The sequence below is a fragment of the Eimeria acervulina genome, genomic scaffold (genome assembly GCF_000499425.1).
Source record: "Eimeria acervulina Houghton genomic scaffold, Eah_scaff48, whole genome shotgun sequence".
Taxonomy (NCBI): Eukaryota; Apicomplexa; class Conoidasida; order Eucoccidiorida; family Eimeriidae; genus Eimeria; species Eimeria acervulina.
The window spans coordinates 52,826-78,351 of record NW_013547311.1 but is presented as its reverse complement, the minus strand read 5'-3'; the positions used below and the strand labels follow the sequence as shown (position 1 = coordinate 78,351).

The window sequence follows — 25,526 nt, the reverse complement described above, 5'->3', positions numbered from 1 at the left end:
CAGCCGCAGTAACGAGGGCGGCAACAGCAGCAGCAGCAGCAGCTATTGCTGCAGCACACATTCAGCAGCTGGTAGCAAGGTAGCAGCACCTCCACAGCAGCAGCCTTCACCCCACTTGCAGCTGCTGTGGAAAGCATCGACAGGTTTTGCTGCCGCAGGAGCAGCGGAAGCAGCAGTGTTGGTGCGCGAAGCAGCAAGTGAACAGCTTCTCTCCAGACCTGCGGGCACTGCAGCGCGAGAAAGAACACCGCCAGCAGCAGCAGCAGAAGCAGCAAAAGCAGCAGCAGCAGATTGAAACTATCTGTCATCGTTAGGCGCGTGGTCTGCTGCGTTTGTGGAGATGAACGAGACTGGAGCGTCAGCGACAGCAGCAAACAGCACGGATGGCCCTAGTGCAGCAGCAGCGACTCCGAGCGCAGAAGCGGTGGGAGCAGCAAGTGCAGGAACAACTGCAGCAGCAGCAGCAGCGGGGGATCGGCAAGGGACGCCCCCGTCCGTTGCTGCGGGCTCCGACCCCGCCGATCAAGCAGCAGCAGCAGAGGCTGCAGCAGCAGCAGCGGCAGCAGCAGCAGCAGTTCCTCCTCTCCCGCAGGTCGTTAGTACTGAGCCCGGCTGTTGCTTGCTATGCAGTGAAAAGAAGGGTTTAACCCTGCTGCAGCTACTGAAGGTACAGCTGGCTCCACAAGCAGCAACAGCAAATGAAACACACAGTGCAGCGGCAGGCGGAGCAGCTGCTGCTTCTGGGGAGCAGCAGCCCGCTGCTGCAGCGGCTGATTCTGCGGCGAATGCTGCTGGAGATGGAAGCAGCAGCAGCACCTCCGGGCAGGCGCAGCCGCAGCAACAGCAGCAGCAGCAAACCGTGTTGATGCCGCTCCTGTTCGTCCCGGGTGCAACGAAGGAGGCCTCGTGGTCGCCCTGCGGGAGGCGGTTGGCTGTCGTCACAGCAGCAGAAGGGTTGCTGCTGTTAGAGCACCCTACGTGGAAAGTGGGGCCTCAGCTGCAGCAGCAAGCAGCGCAGCAGCTGCTGCGTGCTGACTGGCTGCTGAAGCAGGACCAGGGCGAGCAGAAGAGGTCTGCCACTGCTGCTGCTGCTGCCGCTGCGATCGCCGGTGCAACAGCAGCAGCGCCTACGGCAGCTCAAGCAGCAGCAGCGGCCATTAGGGAGAGCGTGTTGCAGTTGGTTGCTGCGGAGCTTCAGCAGCAGCTTGTGCGCATGCCTCTGAAGCCGGAAATAGTGCCTCAGGGTCAACAGGAGCAGCAACAGCAGCAGCAGCAGCAGCTGCTGCAGGTGGATCCTGATGCGCAAGTTAAGGCACTGCACTGGTCCCCATTGGGCACCTACTTGGTAGCAAACATTCAGCTGGACTTGCGGACGATGCTGCTGCAGCAGCAGCGCAGCAGCAGCAGCAGCAGCTCTGCAAGCGAGTGCGCTGCGGATGGGGGTAGCAGCAACTCGGAAGCTGCTTCTTCGTCGGCTTCTGCTGCAGCTGCAGGGGCGCCTGCAGCTGCAGCCGCGACGTCGGCAGCAGCAGCAGCAGCAGCGGATCACAATGTGTTTGTGTGGGAGGCTGCAACGGGGAGGGTCGTTGCCTCGCTGCAGCAGAAACGGCTAGTTTGGCCTCTGCTGCAGTGGAGAGACGATGAAGCCTATTGCTGCATCCCAAAGAGGCCCCATCTTATGGTGCGTAGGGGGCGGTGTCTCTTGTTGCGAGCAGTTGTCTTTGTTGCTGCTGCAGCTGTTACTTCCTCTGTCTCTTTTTGTGTTGCTACGGTGCCTCTTCCTTGGTGTGCAAGGTGTGGGTTTGTTCCAGTCTTCTTTCCGGTGTTCTCCTATGTTTTTTTTGTGTTTTCTTCTTTAAACGTTCATGTTTCTTGTTTCTCCGGCCCCGGTTTTTGCGCTGTCTCTAGATTTGTTTGTCTCTATCCTCCGTCTAAGTGTTTATCTCTAGCCTCTCTTTTCTCTCCTTGCAACCTGCAGCCTTGTCTGTGTTTGTTTTGGTGTGTTCTCGGTTTCGCCTTTCTTCCGCGTCTTTGCCTTTGCTGGGCCTTCTCCCCTGCAGAGCTCTGCAGCAGCTGCAGTAACAACTGTTACAGCAGCAGCAGCAGCAGCAGCAGAACAGGCTTACCAAAGTGTGCTTCTGTGCAGCTTCGCTGCTGTTGCTGGAATGTATCGCCTGTAAATACAGTGACTCGCTATGTGAGTGGTGGGTATGGGGTGATGGCTTCAGGTGTACGCTGGGAACGACCTCAGCCGCCTTCTCTTCTCTGTCTTCTTAAGGCGTCTCAAGACCTTTGGAATTGGCCCCGTGCTGCAGGTGCAGCAGCAGCAGCAGCAGGAGCAGCGCCTATGCATTGCATGCTTCTCCTTCGGAGCTACGCAGCAGCAGCAGCAGGCTGCTGCTTGCCCTCCTTCTTTCTCGGTCATCGAGATCCCAGATGTGTCTGCAGCAGCAGCAGCTGCTGCTGCAGCAGTAGCAGCAGCGAAGGAACGAGGAGAGGACCCCGAAGCAGCAGCTGCTTTCGACCCCACACCAAACCCACAGCAGCAGCTGCTGGATCTTCTGCAGGAGCAGCTGCAAAAGTGTGGAGAGGGGGGTGCAAGTGCAACGGGTGCTGCAGCAGCGGATGCTGGTGGTGATGCATCAGCAGCAGCAGCAGCAGCAGCTGCTGCTGCTGCGTCGGTGCCAGCCTCCCGCGCTCTTGCTGCGGTTACTGGAGCAACGGCAGCAGCAGCAGCAGCAGAATATGATAAGGCCTTGGTGCGTACGGTTGCTTGGCAAGTGCTGCCTTCAGCAGACTCCACGGATTTTCTATGGAGTGCATCCGGCACTGCTCTGTTAGCAGTTGCAAGCACCACGGTCGATGCTACAGGTGCGGGGGTTGTCTTGAGTGTTTTTTATTTCTATTCTCTTTCTGCTTCTTTGCTTTCCTCGCCGTGCTTTGCTTTATTGCTGCTCTTCTCTCGCCGTTCTTTTAATGCTTCGCCAGACTTCGTTTCTTTTTTCTTAGCGTCTGCCTTCATGAATTGTTCTCTCACTTTCTCTCAGCGCCTCTCGCCTCCGGGGATTTCGTATGCTTCTCGCCTTGCAGCTCCACCTGTTTTCTTCAGCATCTGTGTCCCTGGCTCCATCTCTTTGTGTGCGTGCGTGTCTGTGTTTCTGAGTGAGTGTGTGTGTGTGTGTGTGTGTGTGTGTGTGTGTGTGTGTGTGTGTGTGTGTGTGTGTGTGTGTCTGAGTGTGTGTGTGTGTGTGTGTGTGTGTGTGTGTGTGTGTGTGTGTGTGTGTGTGTGTGTGTGTGTATGTGTGTCTGTGCATGTATGCGCCATCGGCTTTGGGATGAGTCTCTGTGTATATTTTGCTTGCTGTTTCTTTGCCCAAGTTGTATTTGGTTGGCTTCCTGCGCCATCTTCTTTCTGATGAGGTTCTTTGCATGAGCTGCATTGTGTTCCTGCAGGGGAAAATTACGGTGGAGTTGGAGACTGCTGGGCCGTTTCCTTTGGTACGCCGCAGCATCCACAGGCCGTTGCTGCTCTGCAGCACATACAGCGCCTGGCCCTGCAAGAACAGCAGCAGCAGCAGCTGCAGGAGGAGGATGCTTCGTTGGCGCTTCACTGCTGCGTCAGACGCATCAGCAAGAAGATCGTGCAGGATGTAACATGGAGCCCTACTAGGGACGAGTTTGTTCTGATAGAGGGGAAGTCTCCAAGTGGTGAGACGGCAGCTTATGCCTGGCGTTGCGTGTTTGCTGTTTGGGCTGGATGTACAGCACACGCGTCGTGGTAGTAGGGGATGCTGCCTTATGTTTCGACGGCTTTTGGGTCTGTCTGGTGGTGCACTGAGCTGCAAATGCGTCGGCTGCTTGTTGCTTGCTGTTTGCTGCCTCTAGACATCGTGCTGCTGGACCGCCAGGGGCGAACGCAGTTTGTCTTCCCGCGTCGATATCGCAACTTCGTATCTTTTTGCCCTTTTGGCCAGATGGCGGTGGTTGCTGGCTTTGGAAATCTAGCGGGTGAGAAGAAGAAGGAAAGCATTTTGTCTTCTTTTGCCTTCTTTCTTGCTCCCCACGAACGCGCTCCTGCCCCGTGTGGCCCGTTGGTCGCTGCATCTGGGGGGGTTGCTGCTTTGTTCGACTCCGCTGGGCACTGATTGCATCATCTTATTCACGTCCTTTCATGCCAGCTTTTACAGACGCGTGCTTCTCTGTAGCTTGCCGTTCAGATGCGGCACTTCTTGTCGTGTGCTGCTGCAATCGCTTGCTTCCTCGAGTTGCGCGCTACTCGACCCTGGGCCGCCGTCCTCTCTGGGTGTAGATACAAGAGAAATCAGTCTCAGGGTTGCTTTCTCGTGTATTCTTTGCATTACGCAGCCGTTTTCCGCAGCTCTTACTGAGCGATTCACTGCCTGTGCTAGATGTTGCCATCTGCGCTGTGTGCAGGGGAAGTCAGCTTTTATTATAGAGACAAAGCGTCGCAGGGCATGCAGCACATTAGCGAATTCAAAGCCCCGTGCACCGTCCTGGCCTTGTGGGCTCCCTGTGGCTCCTACTTCGCAACGGCCTCCACCTACCCCCGCATGAAGGTTGACAACTGCCTGAGCGTACTTGACTACAGAGGCAAGATACTGTCTGCTGCCGGTGCCGCTTATCGTGTTGTTGCCGTTTCGTGCATTTGGTGGCGTCGCTTCTTCGGTCTGTCTTCGTTTTGTAGCTGGCGAGAGGTGCTCTTTTGCTAGTATTGCAACCCACCTTTTGTTGCTGACCTAGCCTGTGCTCATCGCAACGTTGGGTTGCTCTTGGCGTTGTTGTTGCTGCAGGGGAGTCTGTGCAACGTCTTCAGTTCGATGAGCTGTACCATATTGCCTGGAAGCCGGAGTCTGATTTGTGGGTATCCGGGCGAACAGCAGCAGCAGCAGCAACGGCAGCAGCAGCAGCAACGGCAGCAGCAGCAGCAACAGCAGCAGCAGCAGCAGGGACGGCCGGAGTGCCTTGGGGACTTTGCTTATAGCTTTTTTTGTGTCTGTATCTTACCTTCTCAGGGAGCCTCCGAGTGCGCCTCAGCCCAACGAGCGTCTGCTGGCCGCGGCGGAGAACCAAGCCTTCCGGCCGAGGGGGACAACACAGCGGGGAATAACCTCCCGCATAATGAACGGTAAGCAGGCTGTGCCGCGGGTACTGCAACAGCTGCAACAGCCAGCAGCACAAATATCTGCAGCAGCCGCTGCTGCTGCTGTTGCAGGGGGCTTTCTCAGCAGGCATTGCACGTAGAGGGGGGAGGTCGACCTGCTGTGGTGTCTGCACAGCAGTGGAATGCAGCTGCAGCATTGGCAGAAGCACCAGCAGCAGCAAAGACAGCGCGTGCTTGTGTTTGGGCTCTTGCAGGGGAGGCCCTGGACGAGTCGGAGCTGCCCGAGGAGCTGCGGAGACAGCGCGAACAGCTGAGGCGTCGGAAGACTGCTGCTGCTGCAGCGGCGAAGCGGAAGGAGGGAGAGGTGGTTGAACTGGAATGGAGGCGCCGTAAGTTGTCTTTGCTGTTGCTGAGTGTTTGCGTGTTGTTGCTGCTGTGGTTTCGTCCGGATCTGCGTGTGCGTCTCGCTGCTGTTGCCTTCAGAGCCAAAGCAAGAACCGAGAGTCCCTTCTGAGGAGGCAGCAGCGGGGGCTGCAGCGGCGCCTACTGCTGCTGCTGCTGCAGGGGAAGGGAAGCAGCGAGGCGGGAGCGGCTCAAGCAGCACCTCACAGGCTAGAAGCGGCAGCAGGAGCTCTGCAGCTGCGGCGGGAGGACGCCAACAGCAGCAGCAAGATGCCGCATCAAGTGCTCCGGCGAGCGCCTGTTTCTCAGGAGATGAAGGCGGTCAGGGGTCGCAAGGCGTTGCGGCACAGCAGCAACAGGAACATCAAACGCAACAGGTTCAACAGCAACAGCAGCAGCAACAACACAGCCGGCGCAAGGCTGCGGATTCAGCTTCCCTCGGGGCAGATTGCTCACTAGCAAGCGGTAGGTGGTGGAGCCTTTGCCGCTGCATTTGCTTTGGAACAGTGCTGCCAGTTGTCAGCCAATACTCCCTGCATGCGCCTTGTTATATACACTGCCTGCACAAGGCCCTTTGCTTGCCTGCCTGCTGCTGTTGCTGTTGTTCTGTAGGTGGAGTGGAAGATCTGGCTGCAATGCTGGAGCAGCAGTCGCTGCAAATGGTTCAGCCGCAGCAACAACAGCAGCGGCAGCAGCAGTGGCAGCAGCACTGGCAACAGCAGCAGTTGCAACAGCACCAACTGCAGCAACAGCAGCTACAACAACAGCAGCTGCAACAGCATCAGCTTCAGCAGCAGCAACTCCAACAGCAACAGCTTCAGCAGCAGTTGCAGCAGCAGCAGCAGCAGCTGCAAGAGCAGCAGCTGCTGCAGCAGGGAAGTCGCGCCCCCGGAATGCAGCAGCAAGCAGCAGCAGCTGGTCTTCAAGTGGTGGGGCCAGCACATCCACCCGTAGGGGTCATAGGTTCCCAGGTGCGGCAGCCGCAGCAGCAGCAACAGCAACAGCAGCAACAGCAGCAACAGCAGCAGCAGCAGCAGCAACTGCTGCAGCATCTGCAGCAGCAGCTGCAAATCCAGCAGGCAGGGAGCGCTGGCTTTTCTCGTGCACCAGGACACAATTCACAGCAGCAGCAGCAGCAGCAGTTGTCGGCTGAGGAGCTGTCTGCAGCATTGCGGATGATGCTGCCGAACTTGCCTTCAGCGCAGCAGAATCAGGTGGTGCGGCAGCAGCAGTGGCAACAAACAACGAGAGGAGACAACGCTCTGAGTGCGCTAGCGGCTGCAGCGGTGCGACAGCAGCAGCAGCAGCAGCTGCTGCTTCTGAGACAGCAGCAGCAGCAACAACAGCAGCAGCAGCAACAGCAAGACTTGGTAAGGCTCACTTACGCTATTTTCGTCCGTCTTGCGCATTATCGGTGAAACCCTCGCTAATTCAGATCTCGTTAGTATGGCTGCTGCTGTTTCTCCTGCCTGAATCCTGGTGTTGCGGTGGCCGTTGCTACACAGTGCTCTTGTTTGCTTGCTTTGGGTTTTGTCTGCAGCAGCAGCAGCAGCACCTGGAGGCCCAGTTGCGCCCATTGCTTCAGCAACTACAGCGAGGTACTGCCGAGCCCACTTTGGGTCGGGGAGCTGCTGCGATGCAGCAGCACCAAAAGGCACTGGCGCTGCTGCGTGCTGCTGCAGCACAGCAGCATAAACAACAAAACCAGCAACAGCAGCAGCAGCAACGCAATCTGGTTCTTCAGCAGCAACAAGCAATCCAACAACAGGAGATGCAACGGCAGCAGCAGCTGCGACAACAACAGCTGCTTCAGTTGCAGCAACAATCAGAACTGCAACGAGATGGCAGCTTGGACGTACACGTGCCGCAGCAGCAGCGCCAGGCGTCATCAGCGGCATCAGCTGCCGCTACCTTGATGAACCTGCCGCGGGAAGCGCGTCTGTTGCTGCAGCGACTGCAGCAGGGCGACGGAGCTCAGAAGACGGCGCAGCTGCTGCAACAGTTGCAACAACAGCAGCAGCAGCTTCAACAGCAGCAACAGCTGCAGCAACAGCTTCAGCAACAACAGCAGCAGCAGCAGCTGGAGCATGACGAGGTGCAGCAACAACAGCACTACAGGGGGCAACGTTCCACAGCGACGTCGCAGCAAAGACACGGCCTAAGGCAACAAACTTGGAACAGCGGGACTGACAATGAGCAGCAACAACAGCTTACTCGGCAGCAGCAGCTGCAACTGATGCAACAGTTGCAGCAACAGCACAAGCAGCACCCACAGCAGCAACAGCTGCAACAACAACACCTACTGCTTCAGCAACAGATGCAACAACAGCAGCAGCAGCTACAAGTGCAGCAGCTGCTGCAGCAGCAGCAGCAGTTGCAGCAACTGCTGCAGCAGCAGCAGCAACAACAGCAACAGCAACAGCAGCAACGACAGCACCAGCAGGGACGTAGGCCAGATGCAATGAATGAGAAGTGCTGGCAGTACATTGACCCCAAGGGGAACGTGCAGGTACGTTGTGGCCGAGGAGAGGCTTCTGCTGCAGCAACAAGCAGCAGCAGCCCTACGCAGCGGGACTTACAGAGAGCGTGCCAGTGCAGCAGCTACACTGGTGGCAGCAAAGGAGTTTACGGGCGGGAATTGCTGGCCTGTTGTAGGCATTGTCGTGATTAGTTTCTCAGGCTTGCTGTCGCTTTTCATGTATGCATGTCAGTCTATGTTGTGATTCCTTTCTTTTTGTTGTTTGTTGTTTGCGTTGTTGCATGCAGGGCCCTTTTTACATTAAGGAAATGCTTGCATGGAGCGCCTGCGGGTACTTCGATCCCGGGCTGCCGGTGCGGTGCTGCAGCTCGGATAAATTTGTCCCTCTCAACAAAATGTACCCTCCACCTGTGACCCCCTTCCTGATGCCACCGAAACCCCAAGCAGCAGCCGCTGCTAGTGCTACTGGCTTTGGCAGCAGTGGGGGCCCCCCTTCCACGTCGAACACTCCCACAGCAGGGGGCCCGTCTTCAGCGCCGCACGTAAACAGCACTGAAGATGGCAACAGCAGCGGCGGCACAGCAGGCGCAAGCGGACTTCCTGTTGGGGACCTTAGTGCTGCTGCCTCCGCTTCGGGAGGCAGTACACCCCTTGGTGGCAACGATGGACGCACTTAAGTAGCAGCTGCACCGGTACCCAGGTGCGATGTTGCCTGCTTGCATTGAAATAAGTTTGCTTCAGTGCGCCTTATGACCGCTTCGCTTGCCTCGTGCTGTCCGGCAGGGGTTTGTTTCGGCGCTGTGGCTCACCTCACAGGCTTACTGCTGGAGCAGACAGTGCTGCAGCTTCTAGCTCAGCTGCTGCTGTAACTCAAGCCTCTTTAACGCTTACTGCTAGAGGGGGGAGCAGGCTAGAGACAGGCAGCTTGTATTTTCTGTGTCATTTTGGAAGTTTTTGCTGCACTGGCATTAGAAGCACCAGAAGCAGCACCTGCATCAGCAGCATGTGCACCCGCTGCTGACTGCAACGGCTTAGTCGACCCATCCTGAGCTGGCAAAGCCAGGGGGACTGGCTTTTGTTATGGGTTCTCTGGAGCAGTGTGGAAGAGACAAAGATTCGTCGATCATGCATTTTCTTTTGGCTGCAGCTCTTTATTGCCTGCATTGCGCCACTCTCCCGTTCTATCGTCTGCTCTCCCTATTTCCTTCTTGCAGTGCATCGCACGTTATGTGGCTTCCAGTGCGTTTTTTCTTGTACTTTTTCGTTTAGACCATCAGCATTCAGTGTGAAGCGAAGAGGAAACGTGGGTCGTAACGGCGTTAGCCGTGGTTGCGTATAGATGCCTCCATTTTTGTCAGTGAGCGTTGTCTTCTCTGATACGCCTGAATATTCTCCCTACATTCCAGCTGGCTCTTTTCTCCTTTTGTCTTTATCTGCTTTCCCATGGGCCTACGCACATCTCTATACGTGTGGATATGGTGTCCAGACACGCTGTGAGCCAGCGAGACTGCGAGATTCCCCTTTGCATGCCTTCAGGGGTCCCTGCATCTACCTCAAACTTCTGCGGAGGAGTGCAACTGCGTTGGGCATTGATGCCTTTCTTGTAGCCATTAGTAGTTATTAGTAATCTTAACCAGCAAGCGTTAGGACCAACAGCTTGATATAAGCCTGTGACTCACCCGGCTTCCGAAGTGCAGAAGGTGTGGATGCTATGCGTAATATAGTTCGTATTCATAATAGCAGGGCATTGGCTTTGGCGCCGCATCTCACACGAGTATCAGCACCATTATGGAGTAAGCAGGCGTCGAGAGGTGAATACCGTCGGAGGATGGAGCTCCAGCGCGTTTAGTGCCTTCCACTCATCTTTCACCCAAGTTATGTTATGGGCTATGCTCGCGTCTCTTCGTTTGAATGCATTGGCAAAAACCGGCGGGAACTCCAGCCGGGCTTCGCTGAACGAGGTCGGCATGCCGTGTGTCTTCACTCGGAATGCGGAGGATAGGTACAGGCTGCAAGGCCAGAGCTTGTTGAATGGGTGGCGTGCGTGCGTAACCCCTTGAAGAAGTGCTACGACTGCAGATACTCAACTCACGGAATCAAAGATTGCCAAGCAGCGGTTCAAGTTTTGTGCGCCCTCGAAGGCGGTGAACCCGCAAGCCTGTGCCTGCGTCGTAAAGGCGGTGCCAGGGCAGCTCCTTGAACGGTTGCGAGCTAATGGGCCGTCGTGACTAACATGATCGACAGGAAGGTTCCCAAAATAGTCGCAGCAGTTGCCGGGCTGTAGGATGCAGAAGGCAACTGGTAGTTGGGAGCTTTTTAAAAAGAATTTATTTCTCAAGGCTCAGCGCATTCAGTGCGCCATCAATTGTGAAATACAACGGCTTGTTGAGAACATTGCTGCTCGAACAGAATCATTTTGCGTTCAGCCAGAACTACGGTTGTTTCAGCCTCGTGTAACACGCACCGGCTGCGATGTAGCTGTTAGCTGTTGCAGGTGCGAGATACGTCCGGGTGAGCCTTCTACATTCTGCGGTGAGCGGCACAACCAACGGCGCTTGCTCCATCTGGCACATAACCTTCTCCAGCCATTCAGCCACCGGCCTGAAGGCGCAATCTGCAGTCACGTTCCCATTCGGAAAACACTGTAGCCAGCGTATTTGCTTGACTGCATCGGCGGCCCAGTAGTGCCGAGATTCCTGTCCATCCTCGACCCCCTGCTAAGAATTGAATGCTTACGAATGCTAAGGGGAGCGACCCGATGAATGCAGCGCTATACCGGTGAGGGGCAAAATGAATTATCTGATTCCCAACGAGCATCTCGACAAAATTCTTGTAAAAGTTGTGCTGTGTGTCCGTGCTAAGAATGCCCTTTTTTATGTTTCTCCGCAAGGGCAATATAATGCAAAAAGCACTGTGCTTTTATCTTTAATACGCACATCCTGCAACTACCGCACATGAAGTCTAGCGCAGTCTCTGTCTCGGGCTACGTGCGCAGCTACGGAAGCGTGCCACTGAGTATAAATCATTAGCAAATAGTTCGCTGGCTGCCATTACGAGAACAAAGACATAGTCCACGGGGGACTGCCAGGCTGATGATCGAAAACCCCAACATTTTTATTTATTCATAACGCGCGCGCATGCACCTGGAGTAGGGTTTACTCCCCGCGCTTACTCCCTAGAAAGCTTCTGATAATTATTCCCCGTAAACAGAGGAGCGAACCTTCTGCCTCTGCATGAGGAATGTACTTTTCCGTTATATCTGAAGTCATTCTTAATTCCACTGAGCCCGAGTACCTTGACTGATCCCTTGACCAGCGTGAGGTTGAGAAACACTCGCACTCCAGTAGAAGCCTTTTTCCAACAGCGCTCACGCCTTCTGTTCTTTAGTTGCCAACTGGCTAGAATGCCCCAAAATTGCGATTTTCGTTAGACCATCACGACGAAGTGCGGTTTTTAGCGGCGCCCCTGCGGTGTGATGGAGTCTCTTCCTGCCTTTTCTCGAGACAGTGGTTCTATTCTATTTAGCGTGCAGGACTAAAGTGGTGCTAGGAACGCATGAGTAGCATTTTTTCTACAGTGTTTGTGGATGCAGCAAATATGATTCGGTTGTATTTGTATGCGGGGTTGTTTGCAGCACTAGTAGTTCGAGCAAAGGAAAGTGCGCTGCTACTCATGACAGAATCTGCTCCCTTCTTGCACCATTCACATGCCCAGGGCCGTTGCATGGGATGGTATCAGACGCTTTTAGGGAACTATTGTCCTGAGTCCTGGACTCGCGCATTTCAGTGATGTCCTCGCCCACGACCTTTGTTATGTAGCCCCTCTCAAATGCATGCACAAATATCGCCGCCAACTGTTAGATGCATATGGGGTTTCAAGTACCAAAACACCGAAACAGCAGTTTTTTCAAGGAAGATTCTCAGCAGCGCAACCCAGCCGGCGGCTTGCGACTGCGCACGGTGGCACGGCTAGGAAAACGCGCCGCAACGAAGTAGATAAATCTCCGGACAGATAAATAATTAATTGGCTAGAATCGTGCTCCCTCATACACCGAGGGCATGTGGTGCAGCAGGCTAAAGACTGGGGGCTCTGCATTCCCCCCACCCCCCCTTCTGTGTTGTGTGGGACCGCCTCCTTCTCCGTTCTTGCTGTTGTTGAATGCCTGGGTAAATTTTGAGGTGTAACTGAAGTGTTCGTTCATTTTTATCTTTGTACATCTGTGTGCCGGTGAGTTTCTTCCTTGTGCGGCGCGGGCGGGCAATGAGTGGGTCTCGGTGTTGTTTCACAGGGTTGAGGCCCAAATCCTACTGGCTCTGAGGCCGTGTGGCCTCTTACTCTTGCATAGATATCTCAATAGCAAACAAAACAATAGCTGTTGGGGTGACCTCTTGGGCAGTTGTGGAGGCTCGGATGAAGCGCCCAGAGAAGCAAGCTCAACCATTATAATTGAGTAACTACGTATTGGTACTACCTAGTTGCCTCTGATCTGCAATGAGTCTTGGAGGTGTATATTTCGTGGCCGCCATTAACTTCTACCACGTCGTCTAGCTGGAGAGGAACCAGGCTTTGAGAGTGTTTTCGGATGATCGCGTTTGATCCGGCGTCGTGATTTGACTCAGTTCCATTTGCCGCTGAATTTCGAAAGCGAGTGTCTGCACTAGTCTGTAGGCGCACCCACACCAGCCAAGGGGGGAAGAAGCCGTGTTCCTGCCCAGGACAGAGTACGGCTGGCTGAGGAGGCTGCACAGCGACCGCCAACCACAAGACAGCATCCACTTAGAGGTGCATCGGCATTTTGTCGGAGAGTCTTGCCTTCATCCCATCTGCTTTCTTTTGGTTTTGAAGGAGCAAATATCGTAAGTTTCACGTGGACGTGTATGAAGCACCACCCTGAGTTGCGTCTCATCTCCTTGTGTGAACTACAGTGCAAAAAACCACTTCCGTTGCATGACACTGCTGGGCATCGTTGTTGTGCTTGTGAGTAAGAGCAACCATTTCCGTATCTTGGCACAGCTGGGCAGCAAATTAGTCAGCCAGATAGAATGAAAGGCGTACAGCTAGCTAGGTGTGTGCTCTTGCCTCTGTTTGGTGGGTAGACGATTGCTCAGGAGAAGCGGCATATTGCGTTTTCTCCCGTCTTCTTCAACGACTACGAGCGTTTCTCCTCCCCCTGCATACCATCCGTTACTTACCGCGATGGGTCGTCAGTTTGAGCAGCCCCTGTTGTGGCTGGACTGCGAGATGACAGGACTTGATCCTGCTAGGGACAGGATCCTGGAGGTTGCGTGCATTTTGACGGACGGGGAGCTGAAGCACATGCAAGAGGGGCCAAGCATGGTGCTGCATTGCCCAAAAGAAGAACTGGAGGAGATGGGGGCTTGGTGTCGGCAGCAGCACGGGAACTCCGGTCTAACGGAAGCCTGTCAGCGAGCGACTCTCACTGCACGCGACGCCGAGGAGCGCATCATCGCCTTCTTGAAAAAGAATAGCGTAGGCGCTAAAGAAGCAATTCTTGCTGGAAATTCGATTCATATGGACAAGGAATTCCTGAGGAAAGAGATGCCGGCGCTGCTGGAGTTTCTGCACTACCGAATATTAGATGTTTCCAGCATCAAGGTCATTGCACAAAGGTGGTTTCCTTTGGTGGCACCAGCGAAGAAACAGTACATGCATAGGGCGCTCGACGATATCAAGGAAAGCATTCGGGAGCTTGCCTATTACCGTGAGAGGATCTTCAAATAGACAGAGAAACCCAGAAGGCGAGTGTGTACAACCCGAGCAAACGCACCATCTTGGTGAACACGGGCAAGGGATTTCAGCTGAAACAGGCGGACTTCAGTCGATGGTTACGACATGGCGCACAGGCAGACGCGCAGAGTTTTTATGGATGGCCGCACAATTTCCTTGAGGAGTGCGTGCGGACTTCTACGCACACCTTGGTGGCAACTCCTGGATTCGTTGAATGAACTATGCTTCACAGCATGCATTGACTTGCCTTACCGTCGAGCACCGTGCTCTATCTCTCTCTGAGAAATTCAAAGAGCTGCTCGAGAGGACTGGCGTCACCGCACAAACAAACAAGCAAACACTGAAACACAGGGACCTGACAAGCATAGAAGGATTCTGCAGGGACGGTCAGACGAGGAAGGGGCCAACCGTTGTCAGGGCCTATTTCGTTGTTTTGCTTTTGTGGGAAGTGGAGATTTCGGTTCTGTGCCGAATATGTTTTCATTTGACAAGCAAAAGTGTCTGCACGACGTGTAGAGGAGACAGTTGAGCCGCCCAGGAGCAGCATCTGCCTCAGGCTTTCCTAAACTCTAAATCTCCGTTGTCTTAGCACTACGCCGGCTGCTGAACGCCTACAGGACAGGGGTGTAGCGGCGTAGGTGACTGATCTGTTGCAGGGACATACGGGGGTCTACTCATCCAGAAGCGTTGCTGTCTACTATTGACGCTCGGGGGCGTCCCGTGACTGGTGTCTCGACGGGCCAGAGGAGCCCTTCCTCACCCGTTAAATCAACACCAGTACTGCAGATACTCCAGAAAGCCACTGGGCTGCTGAAGCTGGGTAAACGGCTGCAGCGAGGTGCTGCAGCTAGAAACAGAGCTGGTGGCCCAAGGCATATTAGGCCTTCGCCCGCGGTACTGCATCAGCACAAGGCTGCCATGAGGGGCGTACTACATCCCTCGAAAGCAAAAATAAAGCAGCAGCTTATGCAGCCGGGCTTGCACGAGCAGATTGCACCACTAAGGCACTGCACCACCAGTTGTAGTGCCCGACAAGCCAAGCGTACTGCCACCCATTTCCGCTACTCGCGCAGGCGCTGCTTCTGCAGCTGCCGCGCGCTTGCGCTGTTTCCTTCGCCTCTTCCACGTCTGCTGAGCCACAGGAATAAGGCCCAGCGGGGTCTCCGTCGTCGCAGGGGACGCCCTCTTTCTGCCTCGGTTTCCTTCAATGACATCCTTGGCAGAAGGGTCTGGTAGCGTTTCTGATGCCGCTGCTGCTTCCGTCGATGCGGCTGCAGCAGAACCACAAGTCATTGGCGCTGCGACCGCTGCTGCAACGGTTTCTGGGTCCGGCGGTGGAGGGGGGTGGGCGGGGAGCATCAAACTGACTGTGCTGTCAAGATGTTGCTGCTGCTCCTCCTCTTTTGCTGGCGTTGCCATCCGGTTGTGTTGCTTGCTGGTACGGGCATGCAGCAGTCTGCCCTGCTCCATCCGTTGCAGCTGCCCGTACACCCAGCGAGCAACTTGCCGTGCTGTGTGTGAGGGGTTTTGGGCCTGAGCGCAGCAGCGACGAATCAGCTTCACAGACACCCTAAAAACAAAGCGACTTGCCCCTGCAAGTGCTGCTGTTGTTGTTTCTGCTGTGCTTGTTGCGCTGATACGCTTGTGCTGCTGTTCACAAGTCCTTCACTCACATTTTCAAAAGAAGACAAACCATCAGGCGTTGCCGTGTCTGCAGAAGACACATGCACCACAGCCAGCGAAGGAATGACAGGCTGAAAGGACAACGCGTATACCTATTTCGCCACTTCCGTACTTTATTTTTAAAAATAAAGTAGGACTTGAACATGCAATACGAACTTCGGAGGAAAATACGAGGCTACTACACAACACATGCAACTGAAACATCGCCATAACCCACAGCAACGGCAGCAACCACAGCCACTCACTGTGAGCAATCATTCCTTCCATGCGACAAGAGAGGACAGCCGAAGAAACCTGAACTATGACCGGCGGCTTGGAGCCCTTCACACCCATGGAGAAGATGCCCCCTAACTGCACAGACCAGTCGTGCTGCTCCGGCCACTTGCTACTGTCGCTGCGACTACTACTACTACTACTACTACTATTACTAATACTGCTACTGTTCGTGCTATCATAGCCGCCAGGCCGGCTCTGCATGCCAATCCCTTCGTTTGGCTCCTGTGAGGGGGAGATCGGAACATCCGCTGAGGCAAGCAGCTGCTGCTGCTGTGCAGCTACAGCCTCTCTTAGGACTGCAGCAGACGGCAACAGATCATCCGTGTCCTCAGGCATCGACTCTGGCTGTTGTTGCTGATGTTGCTGCGGCTGCTGCTCTCCTGGTCGTTGATCCTGGTCCGGGCCTGCTGTAGGAGTAGGGGACGCAACTGCTTTCTCTAAAGCTCCCTGAGGGCAAAGCACAAGAGCAGCAAAGCTGGAGCGGTATGGCGGTGGCATTGATACAGCAGGGAGGCGGCAGCAACAGCCAGGACAGCAGCTCTGTTTGAGGGTCTTCTTATTGCAGCCGGTAGCACACTTGGACGGCTTTAAGGATCTCCGCGCCGTATCGGTGCACCGCTGGTGGTGTGGGGCGGATGGCGTGACGGAGCTGGACGTGGTTCAATGGCCTCTGCAGCAGCAGCTCAATCGCAGCAAACGCCAGCGGTGCACCAGTGGAACCAGCAGGTTCTTCCAGGAGGGGCGGTGCGAACGAAAAGGCAAGATGCAGATCAGCATCAGCAAAGGCTGGTGCTGCTACCCGGGTGCATCTGGGCTACTGTTGAAGCAACAAGTGATGCTCGTAGTCGTGTGTGGCCATCGTGCGCTGTCTGCGCACCCTTTGCGCCAGAAGCAAAAGGCATGCGTTCGCCAGGACTGCATGAGGGCTGACGTCCCTTTTTCGCGCCACAGAGTCTCGCCATGACAGGAGTCCCTTCTGAGCCCAGATTAGAGGAAAGCAGGATGCGTTCAGACATCAGCGACAGCAGCACAAGCAGCAGCAACAGCAGCAGCAGCAGTGGCAGAAGCAGCAGAAGACCACGGTAGATAAGCATCAGCAACAGCCTCGACAAGAAAAAATGAGAACCATGCACAAGCGCATGTCTGCTACAGCCACAACCCCAGTGAAAACGACTGGAATTGCCACCACCACCGACAGAAGCAGCAGCAGAAGCAGCAGCAGTAGCGTAGACAAGATGATCAGCTTATCTTACCAGAACGGCAAAAGAAAGAGGGGCGAGGGCGGTGCTGTTTCTCTTTAGGAGTTGTGTTGCCTCCTTCTCCTCATCAAACGGCCCCTCCGTGTACAGGGAAAGGCAAATGTCTCTGCTGCGCTCCAGCACTCCTAGGATTGCCGCTCGTCCTGACTGAACACCCGCGCAAAGCACAGGCAAGTAACCCCCGCTGCTGGCAAACTGCAAATGCAGTGCTGCCGGCGACGCCCTCCCGCCCTCCTGCTGTTCTTTCCTTGCTCCTGCTTAACAAACGCGGTGGCTGAGAGCCGCTAACCTAATGCCATGTGTAAGGGAACTAAGTTTTCTGGCAGCAGCATCAAGTGGTACTGCCTCTACTGTGCCTGTTATACATACAGCTGTGGGGTCCCCCAGATCCTCCGGCGTTGTGCAACCCAAGTTATACATCCCCGTTCTGTGGTGGCATTCGCAGCGGCAGGGGCAGTGACAGCAACAACAAATTGTTCAGCTCGAGGAACACGAAAACAATAGAACCAGACAAAATACTGTTGCCATTCTCATGGCATGATGAAGCATCAATTGCTACTGTCTCTGCCTGCCCGGCAGCAGCAGCACGAACCGTAGCAGCAGTACCAGAAGTAGCACAGTAACAGCCAACAGCAGCGAGCAGCAGCACAACGTACTGGTCGTCTCTGGCGAGAATTTGGTTCTGCATGCATTGGTAGATGTAAGGCAGGTAATGCGTGTCAGACCGGCCGTAAGCCTTCATTTCTTCCGTTAAAGGTCTAAGCAGCAGCAGCAGTAGCAGCAGATACACAACTGTGGCAAATACATATTCCAGCGACAGCATACGTCAACACCAGAGACCAAAATACATCTTCGAGAACAAGACAACTCATCAGTTTGCTGTTAGCAGGAAGAGGGCCCACCTGACTCTCCAGTCTGCTAGCTGCATCTTCGTGTCCTTTTGTTTCTTCACGTAGAAGCTGAGCAGGTTCGCCAGAGAGGCACCACCCGGAACAGCCAAGGTCCGAGCTGCCACAGCCGTATCGAAGACATTAACGAGGTAAACAGAGAAATCACGCTGCGGCAAACAGGGACAGAGCAACAGGTGCGTGTTTTGCAGCAGCTGTCTGGGGCATGCACGGAGTGAAACGGGCAAAAGACACCCAAGAAGAGACAAATGCACGTATGCATGCGAATACTTGAAACATACAAGCCCAACACAGGGAAAAAATGCGGTGCTGCGTCTCGGTGTGGCATCACAAAAGACCAAGAGCATGTCTCTCCTTACGACACAGGTAGAACTTAGCCAAACAGGCCAGAAGCATCGTTGCGTCTGCTGGGGAGCTGCTACGAGCAGCACGCCGCAGCAGAAGCAGGACGCCTGTGCAGTGTTCATGAATACGAGAGGCGGAGCAAACTAATGCACAGCCGTTCCATTCGTCGGCTTCATATTTATTTTGCAGTAATCGACTAAAAATCGCAAATAACATATTCAAATAGGGTGATGAGAGCAACATAAGCATTGAAATGACTGGCTCATGGACTGTTTCTGTTTTTCCAGCTTTCGATTGCGAAACACGAACAACATAGTCGAAACGTGCATGCAGTACACGCAATTACTCAACTACTTGGTTCATGCACCTCATTTGCTTTCTCAGTCTTCCATTTCAAAACGCAAGCAACATAATAAAAGAGAGAATGCACTACAACATAAGTCTTCAAGGAACTGATACAATTTTCCACTCCTCCGTACCTTAGGGCAAACCAACATGGTCGAGTGCAGTCCACAGTACAACATATGTATTAGAATAATTGACGTGCGTGTTTTTAATTTGCTTTTCTCAGTTTGAAAGTTCAAACCACAAGCACCACATTCAGGCAGGGAATATGGATCCAAATATGTATTCCTACAGTAGCATAATGCAGTCATTACAATAAACTGAGCAGCCGACACACCTGAAGCCACAAGACGTCGCTGGCTGAACCGTGAAGAACCTTGAGGATCTTGGGGTTCGCCGTCAATTCGTTTAAAGCTGGAAGGTAAGTAAACAACGAAAACGGGTCCACGATGAAGTCCTTGGCCGCCCCCGCGCTGCTGCAGGTGGACAGCTGCAGCAGACACACGAAGCCTTTGTAGCTTTCATACGAGTGGTGCTCCGTGTCAATGGCCACGACCTTGTGACGTCCTGAGCAGTAGCAGCAGAGGCAGCAACACGAACAACAGCATTAAAGCCAGCAGCGGCGTACACGCAAGGATGCGCCATCATCAATTCCCTGGAAGCAACAAGCCCCCGCAGTATTAGCACAAAAAAAACGCGTTACAATCAGTGGGATAAGCAACAGGACCACAGTCGCTATTAGATACAGCAAAAGCAGCAACTACAACACAAAAAGGGAAACAGCGAATCTGACCGCTGCAGAGTTCGTCCAGCATCTCCCGGAGCTGCTGCGGCGTCTCCACGAAAACAAGAGGCGTCTCCTCAACAGGCTGAGGCATTCTAGGCTCTTTCAAGGCGAAAAAATCTGATAAGGACCAACCACGGCAGAAGCAGCGGCAGAAGCAGCAATGCGCACGCACAGCAGTAGCTCTTACTCCTCAAACTACTCGTGCTGGTGCCCGCGCCCTGCTGCCGTTGCTGCTGCTGCCATCGATGCAACTAGAGCAGGTACAGCATCCGCAGCATGACTAACAGCAAGAACTGCTCATGACGTGGCAAGCGCTAGAGGTGGACATACCCGAGTACACATCTGGTTGCTGCTGGTCTCCCTGCAGCAGCCACTGCAGTGCCTTCAATTCCCCCTCATAAGGGTGAGGGAGGGGCTCCGCACTCTCCGATTTCTGGGCATCATCTTCTTCCTGCTGCAGCTTCTGCATATTTTGTTCCTGCTGCTGCAGCTGCTGCAACAGCAGCTGCCGCTGCTGGCCTGTTGCTGTCTCCAGAGCCAAGGCAGTCGACACTGCATCCTCGAAAAGGTCCCTACGCTTCTCAAGCCTGAGGGCTAGCCGCTGTTCAGCCTCGATAGCAGCTGCCGGCAAAGGGTATTTCTTGTGGGGCTTCTGCTGAAGCCGAGGGACGAAGCGTCGGCTGTTGTTGTTTATCAGGAACGCCCAGTTGCTCTGAGGACGGCCCTCTAGCACAGCCAGAAAACCTGGCAAGGGCACAGCACGTCTAGAAGAATGCGGCGAGGCAGTGCCGTCAGCTGGTACTGTGTCCCCATCATGCTGCTGCTCCTGCTTTTCCTTCTTCTGCTGCTCTTGCTGCTCCTGCTGCTGCTCCTGGGGCAAACGCGTGCGTATCTTCTTTTGGGGGTTGCGCCGGTGCGCCTCCAAGGAGACGTCGACTGCTTCAAGTAGCTCATCCAGAAGCCCCTGGACCCCCGTCCCGACTCCCTCATGAATCTGCAGCCCGTCTTGCTGCAGCAGCGCGCTGTTGCAGATGCTGCTGCCGTTAGGGGCGCTACCGGAGGGCCCTGTGCAAGCAGCAAGAGAACGATGAAGGGCCTCGGCCTTCCTCAGAGAACTGAATGATCCTGATCCACCCCCGTAGCATCCAACAGCAAGCTCCAGGAGGATTCGGAGGGTGTCTGCAGCTGCTCCCTCTGTGGCCCGCCTCGCGCTGCTGCTGGTGGAGGTCCTAATGGTGTAGTCATCACCCACAGGGATCCGTTGCGCAGCAGCAGCAACGCCGGCTATTTGGTGCAGCAGGCTCTTCAAGCTGTTTGGGGGGGCCGGGGCCGGAGAAGCCGAAGGCCCTCCTGCTGCAGCAGCAGGTATTGCAACATCGTGCGCTCCCTCCGACGCTACACCCTGCCCTGAGGGACGCCCCAGAGCCTGATGCTGCTGTATAAGAAAACCATCTACCGTTGGAAGACAGAAATTCATTGTGATGCACAGCTACAAGCGGCCCCGATGGAGGCAGCTGCTCGTGGGTGTGGGGCCCCTCAGGGCTGCGGCGGCTGAAAATCTCCGGTGCTTCTTTTCTCGGCGATGCACTTATCTAAACAGATAAAGTAAACGAAAAAGGACAGAGAAATCTATGCAGAAGCCAAGCCTCGACTAAACGACCCGCTGGCGGCCCCGGGGGCCCCCGTGCTGCGCGTCTGTCGCTGTGGATCGCTGCTATGCAGGAAGGAGGTCTTAAATTATCTGCTGCTCGCCCTTGCGTGGAGGAAAGAGAATAGTATGCTAGAATGAAGGGTTAGAAAGTTTAAAATCTCGCTTCTAACGCATGCATCCCTTCGCGTTGGGGCTGCGAGGCAGCTCGGGGCACGGATCGGTCCCTTCTGCCCTCCTCTGCAGCGCGCCTGATAGCTAAGATGTTCATGAAATACACATTGCCAAATGCTGTTTCAAGAAATATTTGAATGGTGTAGGGGTTAAGGAGGGGGAGGAAGAAGAGGGATATTTCTTATCTTATTAGAGTGTACACACAGTCTCATGCCTGAGCAGTATCATTAGTAATATTGCAGCAGAGCTACCCCGTAGAACAGCGCGGTGTATGCCTAACGTCGACAGGGAACACTGAAGTTCAGTGGTTTCACCCAACGCAGCGACAGACTGGAAGTGCAGGATTCCAAGCCCGGAACTCTTTGGTGTACCAAGTAATTCCAGTTTCGTGTAGGCTGGCTTCTGTGCGCCAAGAAAGGGTTTCAAAATTGCATACAGTGTTTTTGCATGCAGCAAGAGGGGGATTTTGCATGCATGCGTGTGGGTTTGCCCTGCAGCAAGGGTTGCGGCAAGTAGCACTGCAAATCGCGACAGAATTTGCTGCCTTCTCTCCACAGCGTCAGCCCCAGCCCCTTGTGCCGCTGTGCCCAGGATGCGTGGAGGCAATGAAGGAAGGCTATCTGCGGCTTTTTGGAACTCTTATCCTAGGCTTTTTATTTCCCTTGCAGCTAGCGACAGTCCTTCTGTGAGATCGAGAACCTTCGGAGCTGTAAGAAGAAAGAAAAAGCCCCCATCGCTATTTGCACTTGAACGACGGAGGAGGAAATGGCTGCCGCTTTGCTGAATCTCTGGCCGCTGTTGGCATGTCTTCCCTATTCCGCTTAACCCCAAATCCTGCTCCTCGTTTGTGTTGTGTGTGGGCCCTCCTTCTTGTTCTTTCTGCAGGTGCACCACGTGCAGCAGGAGAGCCCCGTGCTTTTTCAATAAGTCAAGTGGGGCTTCGAATCATGCGCTGCGCCTGTATGTGAATTGCTACATTCGGGATAGGGCGAGGAGGCGGAGGAAAGGCTGCTGCTGAGTGTCCTGCTGCAGCTGAGAGGGTGAAGAACCGCTTGCCGAGGGAAAAAATGCGGCTTTCTTATAATTCTGTTTCGAATTGCCGTACATTCAGAAATTCGTACTAAAGACATCTTGCGGTCAGTAAGCCCGCAGACGAAGGCGGGCCTGCCAGCCACAAGATAGAGCGTTCTTTAGCTGTGCCGCTACTGCGCAGCCAGCGTCCGCAGCATGCATGCGTGTACAAATGGGTTTTTATTTAGATGCTAGCATTATGTGCCGTCGTGTGGCATTGTGACACAAAAGAAAAGTGGGGCGTTCGGGTCAAAGCGCTGCAGAAGAAAGGAAGGGCACGCTGCACTGTAAAGCACCCCTTCTCAAGCACAGCAGCAACCCATATAGCGCAATCGCGGCGAAGGTGCATTTCATGATTAAGCTTCGAATGACGCAACGCCAAACCTGCACATACACCTCCCTTCAAAAAACATCTCCCCCCTGTCTTCCCCCTTTTGCCTGGCCCTACTCGCGCGAGCCAGCTTGAAGGAAGAGGCGAGGGGACCTCCACAAGAGCACCGCCCAGTGAAAAAACACACGATAAAAACCAGTTCGTCCCGAAGCGTCGGGTTGTCGCGTGCCTAGTGGGCACTTGCGAGCTGACTGGAAGAGAGGCCTTGGGGCGGCTTTGCAGAGCCTTTAACACGGCAGCTAGAGGAGAGAGAATGCGAGACAGACTAAGTCCGTTGAGGCTGTAGGGTCGTGGGGCTGCTGTAGGGCCCAGCGGCTAACCAGCGCCACCTTCACTGCAGCAGCAAGAGTAGCGCTGGAACGCATGCGTTCTCCGATTTCGGCGAGCCGCTGGGAGGCGCCTTCATAGGTCCACTGGTACGCCCAGGTAGACAAGGCATCGTCTGTCAATGTTTGATAGCTGCGCTCTCTGCCGAAGGCCGCAAGGAGATGAGAGAAAAAGGAGACGGGGAAAAAGGGGCGTTGTGGCTCCACAAAGAGCGGCCCCTGCTTCGCAAACTCCTCCAAAGGCTGCAAGGACCCGCATGGCAGCGACGTGCCCGTGACGAGCAGCAGCTCGTGGAACGCCCTGTGCACCTTCGCGTCCATTTCCGTCTGGAAGTCGGCAGTCTGCACCGCCCTGGCGAGGCCCTGCGCCAGAGCGATGGGCACCGCTGGTTTTCTAGCAGTGGCGTCAGGGAAAACAGGAAAGGCGGCTCTGTGGGAGCCCAGGAGGTCGAGAAAGTCTCGGAAACTCAGCAGCTCCTCATCCGAGGAATTCAGACCCACACCAGGCAACACGGGGGGCTGCACGGAGTATCGATCTTCTTCGCTACCTCGTGTGGAAAGGAGGAATTCCTCAAACGTTTGCAGCTGCGACAGACGAGCAAACGCGGCTTTCAGCACCACTCGCGTAACCTGCAGCCGGTATGCGTACTGCCCGTACTCTTGGGCAGAGGCCCCAGACGGCGGACGTTCATTCTCGCATACTTTCTTCACCTGGCGCTCATACAACTCCACAGGCGACGTAAGGGATGAAGAGCCGTAGACCTTTGGGGAGTAGTGCACGTAGAAAGACTGTCGGACCTCCGGCGAGACTCGGTTCCAAAGCCGTTTCAACTCGCCTGTTGCCTGTCGAACAGCCTTCTCGTACATCTGCACCTCCTTGGCATTCGATGTTAACGCAGGCCCTATCCGAACAGGCAATCGAGGCCGCAAGAGACGCCGAAAACCCATCAGCACCACCGCCAACAGGACCGCCACGAATGCAGCTCGCCATATAATTGCTCTCCTCTTCGAGTTCGGGTTCGAACTCGGCTTGAGTGAGGGCGGCGATTCGAGGAGGGAGTCATTGGCGGCCTCCTTGGAACCCGTCTCCAGAGCAGACTCAGCAACCCCCTCCGTCATGCGCTCGTCTTCCTTCGCATCTGGAGCCGTTGACGTAGAAGTGGTGCCTCCTACAGGAGTTCGAGGGGCCTTCCCGGCTGCCGTAGCTCCCGTAGCACCTGATGCTGTGGCACCTCGTGTAGCCGCTGCTGCAGCGGCCCCCTGCATGGCCTCTGATGCTACTCCCGTGCCCGCTTGCCGGACTTTCCTTTTGGGGACACTAGGCGGACGAGTGCGCGCTGTTCGGCCAGTCCGAGAAGCTCGCTTCCGGGACTCTCGGTTGTCACTAGCCTCCTTCGCTTTGGAGATATTCGAGGCGCCTTCTTGAAGCTCCATTGTGGCTGTAGATGTGTTCCCCCCGGCGCGTCCCTTCAGCGCCGCATGCCCACACCATGCAGCCTTTCAGATTTGATGCGAAGGCCGATGTTCTTGTGGCCCTTGGTCCCCTCTTTCGCTTTCGTCCAACTGAATTTTTCGGGCCTCGCCACTCGCCCGCCCCCCACCGTCGTGGCGGCGGGAGCAAGAGACCACCGTGGTAGAGAGGGAGAAGGAAAGACAGTTTGGGTTTGCCAGAATATGAAAATTTCAACTTTTGCGACCGCTCTTTGGGAGGGAAAGAAAGATGCAACTCTGTGCCTCCTGCCGTTCCGCCCCTGCAAGAGAAGGCCCTGGCCCGCAGCAGCAGATGCCGCAGCAGGAACAGCAGGGCTGTTTTCTGCACGCCAGAAAGAGGGGGACACAGCCGCCCCTGGATGTATGTGTATTTTGCACATGCAGTTTCACTCTCAGAGGTGCGCTGGTTGCAGCAGGCGGACTTCCTGACTGAACTCAGGGAGTGTCCCCCCACAAGCAGTGGCGTCGGGCCACACACATTGAATGCGTGCTGTGGCGAGACAGTACCACTAGTAGCCAAAAGCGTGTTATTTGTTCTAGTAATATACAACAATAAAGCCTTGAGATACCCGACAACAACGATATTCTACCATGCAACGAAGGATGGGGATCCCCTGCAGCCTACCGGCTGCGAGTCCGGATCAACGCTACGGAAACAAGCATTCACAGTATTTCTTATGGTTCGATCAGTTCACTTTATTTTTTCCTCAGGTCATTTCTAACTTAAGTGCATGTGCTGTGAGATGCGCACTGTGATATGCTGCCTGTAGCAATGACTAGGGAGTCGGCACTCGTATCTCTAGTTGCTTGCAGGCTGGCAATGAAGTGCCAAATAAGTGCTTAGCTAATGCTTACAGTGTCAGCTCATGCACTGAAGGGGAGCTTGGCTGTGCTTGCACGTGGGGCTGCCTGGCACCATTAGTTTCAACGAGGTGTAGTGCTCACGCCCGGCCAGCTCTTCCACGCAGCAACCCTTCGCAGACGGGCAACTGTTCACGGGACTCGTGGGGACAGAAGGAGGGGTCATCTGTTATTTAGGAGCTTTTGTATTAAGTCTTCTGGCTCTACTGC

At 54.9% G+C, this 25,526-nt stretch overlaps 4 protein-coding genes across 4 annotated transcripts; 2 read left to right on the top strand and 2 right to left on the bottom strand.

Annotated features, from left to right (window-relative positions):
* Positions 1–340: 340 nt before the first annotated feature.
* On the top strand, positions 341–8,680 carry EAH_00009660 (Eukaryotic translation initiation factor 2A, related; the record flags this gene model as incomplete). The annotated part of the gene is made up of 13 exons (XM_013391902.1): positions 341–1,681; positions 2,229–2,759; positions 3,048–3,162; positions 3,454–3,708; positions 3,886–4,008; positions 4,435–4,611; positions 4,812–4,878; positions 5,034–5,146; positions 5,377–5,511; positions 5,606–5,989; positions 6,137–6,894; positions 7,065–8,033; positions 8,291–8,680. 13 exons carry the CDS (start codon positions 341–343, stop codon positions 8,678–8,680), a joined length of 5,358 nt encoding a protein of 1,785 aa, XP_013247356.1.
* A 4,519-nt stretch (positions 8,681–13,199) lies between these two features.
* EAH_00009650 (oligoribonuclease, putative) lies at positions 13,200–13,745 on the top strand (the record flags this gene model as incomplete). The annotated part of the gene is made up of 1 exon (XM_013391901.1): positions 13,200–13,745. One exon carries the CDS (start codon positions 13,200–13,202, stop codon positions 13,743–13,745), a length of 546 nt encoding a protein of 181 aa, XP_013247355.1.
* A 1,005-nt stretch (positions 13,746–14,750) lies between these two features.
* Positions 14,751–20,831, bottom strand: EAH_00009640 (exosome component 10, putative; the record flags this gene model as incomplete). The annotated part of the gene is made up of 9 exons (XM_013391900.1): positions 14,751–15,284; positions 15,425–15,462; positions 15,680–16,157; positions 16,964–17,116; positions 17,339–17,396; positions 17,872–18,026; positions 18,905–19,134; positions 19,361–19,471; positions 19,685–20,831. 9 exons carry the CDS (start codon positions 20,829–20,831, stop codon positions 14,751–14,753), a joined length of 2,904 nt encoding a protein of 967 aa, XP_013247354.1.
* Positions 20,832–22,877: 2,046 nt separating this feature from the next.
* On the bottom strand, positions 22,878–24,398 carry EAH_00009630 (hypothetical protein, conserved; the record flags this gene model as incomplete). Its single annotated transcript, XM_013391899.1, has 1 exon — positions 22,878–24,398. One exon carries the CDS (start codon positions 24,396–24,398, stop codon positions 22,878–22,880), a length of 1,521 nt encoding a protein of 506 aa, XP_013247353.1.
* Between the last annotated feature and the right edge of the window lie 1,128 nt (positions 24,399–25,526).